Source organism: Melanotaenia boesemani, chromosome 18 (assembly GCF_017639745.1).
Source record: "Melanotaenia boesemani isolate fMelBoe1 chromosome 18, fMelBoe1.pri, whole genome shotgun sequence".
Lineage (NCBI taxonomy): Eukaryota > Metazoa > Chordata > Actinopteri > Atheriniformes > Melanotaeniidae > Melanotaenia > Melanotaenia boesemani.
The window spans coordinates 13,210,778-13,218,834 of record NC_055699.1 but is presented as its reverse complement, the minus strand read 5'-3'; the positions used below and the strand labels follow the sequence as shown (position 1 = coordinate 13,218,834).

General features: G+C 38.2%; 1 protein-coding gene across 1 annotated transcript; it reads right to left on the bottom strand.

Annotated features, from left to right (window-relative positions):
• Positions 1 to 1,482: 1,482 nt before the first annotated feature.
• bhlhe22 (basic helix-loop-helix family, member e22) lies at positions 1,483 to 4,035 on the bottom strand. Its single transcript, XM_041967468.1, has one exon. The coding sequence runs from the start codon at positions 3,800 to 3,802 to the stop codon at positions 2,996 to 2,998; it is 807 nt and encodes a 268-aa protein (XP_041823402.1). The 5' UTR covers positions 3,803 to 4,035; the 3' UTR covers positions 1,483 to 2,995.
• Positions 4,036 to 8,057: the final 4,022 nt, after the last annotated feature.

Here is an 8,057-nt window from a genome sequence, read left to right as displayed (position 1 = left end):
GGACACTTTGTTGTTTATGAAAGCAGTGTTTTTTTTTTTTTTATTATCTTCTACTTCTTTTTATGAGCCTTGAATACCCTGTACATGCATTTAAGACAGATTCGGCTTCTTTAGACTCATGATAAAAACTTGTGTTTTCTGATATGACTTGTGGCTGTTCACTAGAAACTGACAGAGCATCCTGATTTTTCTGCTTTCACCAAATATCTTCGCAGTCCAATATAACACATCAGGGACCTTTCTCAGGACGTGACAGCTCATCAGCTGGGAGAAAGTAGCTTCCACATCAAGGGGGATATATTATATTTTGCTTATAATGCATAACTTTCTTTTTCCTGTATTCCACCTTTGAACTGATCATTTTGCTTTTGTCTGTTTACTTTTAGAGGCTGTGTTCTGTTTTTCACACACATATGGCTCTGTCTCATCCCTGGGGAATCTCCTCTTCTGGACTAATGTGAATATTAGTATGAGTTAAATGTTGCAGTCATTTATGCATTAATGCATAGTGCATAATTAATGTTTTTTTTTTTTTTTTTTGTGGGTGGGTGTGTGTGTGAAGTCTCAGTTTCTAACAGCAGAAAGAAAAAAAGAACATGTCTGTGCTGAAACTTGAAATATCTGGGTTAAGTTCTGTAACAGGAGTTGCTGCTTACTCCCATTCTTGATTAAGGGTCATTCTGTGAAGATTCGAGGCATTCAGGAGTGTGATGGGATTAAATAGGACACTGTAATGACCCTGTTGTCAGAATAACTCATCATACAGACACAAAGCTTAGATCAGAGACTGGAAAAAAAAATAAGAAAAGGGGGATAATATTATAAATATACAAAGAAACAGCTGTTTCATTAAAAATGTTTGAAAAGAAATAACCTTCTTTTGGATACATATTTATTCTTTTTTTAAAAAATCATCAACTATGTGATCTTAAACATACATCAGGTTTCCACGTTTACTGAAGAAATATAGTGAAGGAAAATGTTTTGAATAAATCTATTTGCTTTCACAAAAATGACCATATACATCTACAAAACAATGTTTAGTTGTCAGCTTTCCACATGAGTAGAATGTAGCTGAATTTAGTGGTATTTCTTATGAAAAGTGGAGACTATACATGTTTGACGTCATGATCACAGGAAATACTGGATAGTTCAAAACTCTTCATTTGAGTTCTGTAAATGTGGCCTCTGTCCATGGTGCTGAAGTCCTCTGAATGTTTCTTTTATTTGGAAACTATAAGACTTGGCAACGTGCACAGTTTTAAAAAAATATTTTAAAAAAAAGGATAACTTGGTGATAGAAATGTCACTTGGATGTTGTCTGCCTATGTGAGAATTTCAGTTTTTTAAGTGCATCACAAATTCAAAAATTCAAATTCCACACATTGAAATGTTTGTGTTTTGTTTTGTGTTTGTTTTGTTATTGCTCCATATATTTAGTCGTTTACCTCATTTAATGTTTTTCTTTTTTTTAAATGATGGGGGACAAAGGGCGAGTCGCTCCGAGTGCAGCTGATGGCTGCGTTGTGATTAAAGACTCCAAATTGCGGCAAAGCGCGCGGTCGTAATTGCGTTTCTTAATCACACTCTGGAGCTCTAATTGCTTCAACGATTATGTGAATCCAGGTATTACCGGAACAGTTTTTGTACACACTTGTTTTTAGATTATCCCATTATTTTACACCGTCATGGAAATCGTTCTAATAATCACAATAAAGGTCACCAGAGCTGATTTCTTTTCTTCCTCGAGCCCCAGGCTATTCAACCACCACGTCTGGCCTTCGCTCCCAAGACTTGTCGTAACTCAGAAAAAGAAAAAGTTATCAGTTTTGGAAGTGGAAAATAATTTAAACATCTCCTGTGCTTGGCACCTGGTGAAGGAACAACACTATCTGATGGCCTTAATTTATAATAAGCACATAGAAACTAAATATCATTACGTATATTAGTCAAATATGAAAAAAGTGTTTTTTTAAACAACTTTCTTTGATACCACTCACACTGACTGACATCCAATGAATAATTAGAAGTTTGTTTCTGTTGTTCAAAATATTTTAATAAAGCTTTCAACACTGAAATACATACAAACGGCCCTCTTTGCTCATAGAATAACTAAGGTATCTACAGTAATCCACAGCCTGACCTGACAACGCGATTAATGTGAAGACTTCTTGTTGAAGAAAAAAAATAACGCAAACACATCAACTTTGTATACAACAATGTGCAATGCAAGCAAAATATCTATCATAAATACCCAAATGAATAAGTTAAAAAAGACATCGAAACACCTGTTAAACCTTGATTCAGGTTTTTAGCATTTTTCTTAATTTATTATAATGAATATTTAATCACAGTGCCTAAAAAAAAATAATTGTAGTTTGCGTGCGCAGCTATTGACAAGTGTCTAAATCAGCACATAAATTTCTGTTTGATTGGACCATTTAACTTAGCTGTTTTAACTTTCTTCTTCATAACATTCCACGTGCTCAAAAAAAAGTTCACGAAAACGGGCCTTTGATTGAAAACTAGTCTTTGAGGTAAATGAAAATAATAAATAAATAAGTAACCGCAAATCAAGGAGAAAGCAGCATAGAGTGAGGTTGTACTAAGGGAAGCTGTCCATATATTCAAGTGAAAATGTCGCAAGTTGTCAGGTCACCCAAATCTTAAAAGAAAAAAAAAAAGGATCCATCTCAGAGCAAGTGATCAGCAACACTTGCAGCCTTCACAGGCTGCCATCTGCTTCTGTTTGGTCTTTACTGTCATTCATACCAGCACTTTAAGGATTATTTATATACACAATCAAGTATTGTTTAAACAAAAAAGCGCATTTTAATGCATTTAGTAAATATTATAAAAGGTTTAATCGGCATTACTTTTGTCTCTATAGTGACTTCAACAACAGCAGTCTCACTTGTTTTTGTTCTTTCCAAAAGTGTCCTCAAAAGTGGGATCTTTTCTCTCGTGTGCTTCTCGGAGTCTTTGTCGGGTGCAGTTAAGGCTTGTCAGTGCACTGTTTGCAGAGGCTGGAGGCGGCGTTGTTGAACAGGCCACATTTATCGGGACAGGAAGACGCAGCCACTCCAGTGGGGAAGGGGTATCCAGGCGGCTGCTCGTACGCGCCCAAACCGGGGGCTGCAAGGGCAGTGGTGGCCGGTATCGAAGCTGCAGAAATGGCTTGTCCCTGGTTGAGATACGCCACTAGCCTCCTCATCTCCTCAAGTGCCTGCGCCTGCATGAGGATGTAGTTTTTGGCGAGCAGCAAAGTGGCAATTTTGGAGAGTTTCCGCACCGACGGGCTGTGCGCGTAGGGGATGACCGCTCTGAGCTCATCCAGCGCGTCGTTTAGATCGTGCATCCGTCGTCTTTCTCTGGCGTTGATGTTTAGCCTCAGTAATTTCTGCTCTTTGGTTTTCTTACCTCCTTCAGATTTCCCCGCGCTCACCGTCCGCCCGTCGGTCAGAAGGACCATGTCACACCTGTCGTCACTGTCATCGTCGGGGCTTTGCTCTCCACCGCTGCTCTCCGCTGCCGAAGTCCTGTTTGCGCTTTCCCCATACTTGACGCACAAAGATCCGGTCGGCAGACCCAGTGTTCCCCCTCTACCTCCTACCAGTCCTCCCGGCTGAATCGGGTCTGGCTCAGCCTGGTCAAAACAACTGATTGGCGACTGGCGGTCTCTGGGTGGAAGCTCAATGCCAGCCGACGATCTGAAAGGGTCCATCTTTTTGTTGGACACGGCGCTGAGAGTTTTGTGAAAAATATCCCCTGCGCCGACGTTCAAGTTCATCCTCCTGTCCATAGCCTTGTGGATTCCGCGTCGTCACAGGCTATGGTCGCTTCTGGAAACTCTTGACGCGTCTCTACGAGTTTCTCCCTCTGTCTGTCCCTTACGAGGTGAGTTGCGTGACAGCGGTGAAGTTGCGGGCTTGCTCCACTTGTCAGCTGAGGTGTAGTGACGAGGAGGAGACTCGTGTAATAAGTGCTCTCTCCTGCCTATCTCTCTGCGTCTGATTCACCTTCACCGGATCTCCACGATGGTCCTCGTTACGCACAAGACGTTTCAGTCTTTTTACATCATTATCTCGAGGCGGGTTATTAAAAAGGATTCGCCTATTGGGGCAGAGACACCCTCTCCCCTCGCGCTCTCCACCCAATCAGGTTAACGTTTTAATTAACGGCGTTTAAACGGTGGCAAACAGTACCGCGTGCGCCCTGTCTCTTCCATTGAGTGTTAGTGTTGTCGAGACTCTTTAACGCTCTTTTACGAAAACACTTTAATAATTCGCTTATTTGCCACCCACTTTTATCTGTTTCAGTGGAAAAGTTCCAAACAAGTTGACATTTGTTTGTGATGTCAGCATTTAATTGCCAGCCAGAGCTTCATTAAAGTTGAAACTGATAAACTAATTGTGTTGGTTAATTTTATTTTTTTGGACAGTGTTTTGTTTAACTTCAATTCTAAATCCAACTTAGCCCATTTTCTCTAAAATAGACTTAACGTATGGTTTTGCAACAGATATGAGTTGCATTAACCATTTTTCCCAAACTTCGAGTTTTTTACTTATACGTTTTTGTATGTTTTTACGTCAGTTGTTTACTCGAAAAACCAAGAGTGCGTCTTTACATTTGACTTTATTATAATATTGCTTATCATAAGGCTTATCGTTTAAAGAATGGCATGCTCGTACTGCCATCTTCTGGAAATAATTCTACAATACAACCCATTAAGACAATGAAACTTCTTCATTCTTTATTTCTTTAAACCATCACACATTGACGTTTCCATCAGTTCCCTAACCCACATTTCCAGATGAAAGCATAAAAATATGGAGATTATTAAATAATTGCAAACATCAAAAGGCTTAAAATTACAAGAAACCTCTGCCTGTTGGGAATTAAAAAAAAAAAAAAGATGCACCCACTCCTCCATTCTGATAAATTGGGCAACCAAAGATAATGGTGTATTTAAATGCTTAGAGAAGCAAAATAAGAATTATCTTAAGAAATTAACTGAAGCATAGTTAAACATTGTAGCATAATATATAACAAATAAATTATGGATTTCGTCATCATAGGCTGAAAATCTATGCTGAATGCTTTGTACCTACACTAGCAGAACTGCATAAAAAACAGCTCCTGTGTAGAAAAAATTGCTTGGGCCCAGAAATACTTCTGAAAACTATTTTTAGTCAACACAGTTCATTACTTCATCCACAAATGGAAGTTCCCTTAGCTAGATTACAATGGACTAAATTGAAATAGGTTCTTTGGTCTGATGAATCCAAATTTGTAATTCTGGTTACAAATTGTAAACATTGTGTTATCCAGGCTAATGAGAAGAGAAACAACTCAACTTGTTTTTTAGTGCACAGTTAAAAACTAACCTTTGATGATATTGGGCTGCATTAGCACACATGTTTGAGTAACTTGGACAACTGACAACTCTGAATGTTATAAACAGGTTTAAGAGGAACAACTGTGGTCATCCTGATTTTATAGGCAAAGTCTCGGTTTTATCAGAAAGATGGATCCATTCTGTGTGTATCATATCATGCATGGTGCTGATGTAGAATCCAGATGGTAAACTAACTTGCCTGCAGTCCTTATGTGTCTCACTTATTGAAACCGTGAACATAAAATCAACATGTATTATCTGTGACTGAATTTGACACATTAGATTTATACAGGTAAATTAGAATGATAAAATAGAAGCTAAAAGTTTTAGAAGACTAGAACCTTCATGAAGTTCTGTTCCAGGCTAATGCCACTCATTATTTTTCTTATAGTTGTTAGATCCAGAGGTTCTTGACTTGGATCTGGAATCAAACTAAATATCAAGATGTGTATCCTGTCATTTAACAGTTCCCAAACAGTCTGAAAATAAAAGTAAGAACTGAAATTCTTGGAGGAAGAAAGCTTTGGGGTAGAATGCTATAGTTCATGCCAGGTTAGTGCATGGTGACTGTGGGCTGGCAGTGTTTTCAGCACTGTGGACATCTCCACAGTTTTAATTCCAGAAGGGTCACACCTGAACTCCACAGTTGTGGCCAACATTCATTGTAGCCCTGGGAACCTCACTGTGCACTTAGATTCAATACGACCAACTATGTAACATTCTTTTTCACCTCAGATATTTCAGACACACTCTAACAGCCAGTTTTCTAATTATTCTCACCAAGAAGCCATTTGTAGAAACTTGGTGCAATGCATTAAGGACAAAATCCATCTCCACCTCCTAACAAGGTACCTGGGTTGGTTACCATGGCATACGTGTAGCACTCATTCATGGTACCTGAAGTAGTGATTACAAATTACTCCTGCCAATTGACATTATTGTGAATATGCCGTGGATTTTTCATGCTCTAAGTTTGGTGCCTTGGCAGCTATATGTTGTGAAACAGGAAAGGAGTTCAGCAGAAGAGGCTGCTCATGCTTTTTGCAGTGAATCACCCACTGGAGACAATTACATTAGCCAAAGAATTTTGTTCAGAATTAATCTTTCTCTTTAAATATGGTGAATTGAAACAAAGTCAGAAGAGAAACTTCTGTGTTATTTCAGTATAAAAAGCTGCTATGCTCATTTCTTAAATCATTTAATCTTGTGTACTTGTTAGTTGTTCTGCTAATAATATTCTAAAGTTAAGTTTTCCCTAGAAAATGTATTTGTAAATACCTTCAGCAAATGTTTACAGTTAACCAACAATGTATTGAATTACTATGACCTGACCCATTCTAATATTTAATTATGTATTTGGACAATTTGTGTGTCCAAAAACTGCTAAACTTAAAATCAATGGAAGCAAAAACACAAACATCTTGATTTCTTTGGACCTCAACATTTTTATTAAAGATGATTTTTACACTTGCATTACAAAAATATTTAACATTTTGCCATAAAACACATTCAAGGTCAGTGTTTTAGCTCTTTTCTAGCATATTTCAATTAGTTTATGTCCCTCTTAGGAGCAGAATACTGGAGGAGTTATGATCTAACAAGGGCCACAGACAATCGCTTTATCCTGAGAACACCTTCATGGCCAATCAGGTCGGGCTAATGAGACAAGATGGGTGAGGACAGTGCCACAGCCATTACATTCACAGTGTACATCAGCACTTTGCTAATGAGGAGACTACGAAGGCAAAACTGCGGAAGAAAAGAGAGCAAGCTTCAGGTTAGTTTTTGAAGGAAAGAGACAACAAGCATGTTAGGAAGGTGAAACTCTCAACACAGTGGGATTCATTTAAAATTCAATCGCTAGATTAATTGCAGAATAATACCTTGCATGTTAAATTGTGTTAAATTTATGTGCTTTTATGAGATTTATCAGTAAAAAGTTTCAGTCTTTAGGATTTAGATTATTGGTCAAACTACACTATAAGGGTTTCTTGCAGCTTGAAGTTTTATGCATATCCTATTGCTCAGGTAATGAACTAGGTCCAAAACCCTGAGAGTCAATGTGGGTCACAGCATAAATTCCACCCTCATTCAAATTTTGTGTTGCTCAGCGTTGCTGCTCTTGGGTGTTTAAGCTTCACTGCAGAATGAAAAACGGTATGTTAAGAATTTTGATGCCAGAAGCTTACCAAAGTGCAGCTGGAGAAAGTGAAAGGTTTCTCAGAACCAGGCTTAAAATATTACCTATAAAAATGGCACATACGACATTGCAACAACTCAGCATGTCCTGGTCCATTAGGCAACTTGAGAATGTGATATGCCAGAACAATTAGGAGTATTTTGGGTTTTCAGTGATGGAAGAAATGTCAGCAACAGTTTTTATTTGACATGGACTGAGTTTAAAGAAATAGCCCAACAAGATGTTATATAATCAAGTCCAAAAGTCCAAAGGGGTCAGAGAACTGGAAAAAGAGTATGCATATTATCCTTGACTTTGGTTTTTTATATATATATATACAGTGCAAAGACATGAATATCCATTGTTCTTAATTGGTATATGAGTGTACATGGATATTTGTTTCCATTACCCCTGCAATGGACCAGCAACCTACACAGGGTGTACCTTCCCTTTGCTTTATGTCTGCTGAAATTAGGCATC

Bases quoted from the DNA above. Each gene is read 5' to 3' on its own strand.
- bhlhe22 (XM_041967468.1), bottom strand. From the start codon at position 3,802: ATGGACAGGAGGATGAACTTGAACGTCGGCGCAGGGGATATTTTTCAC.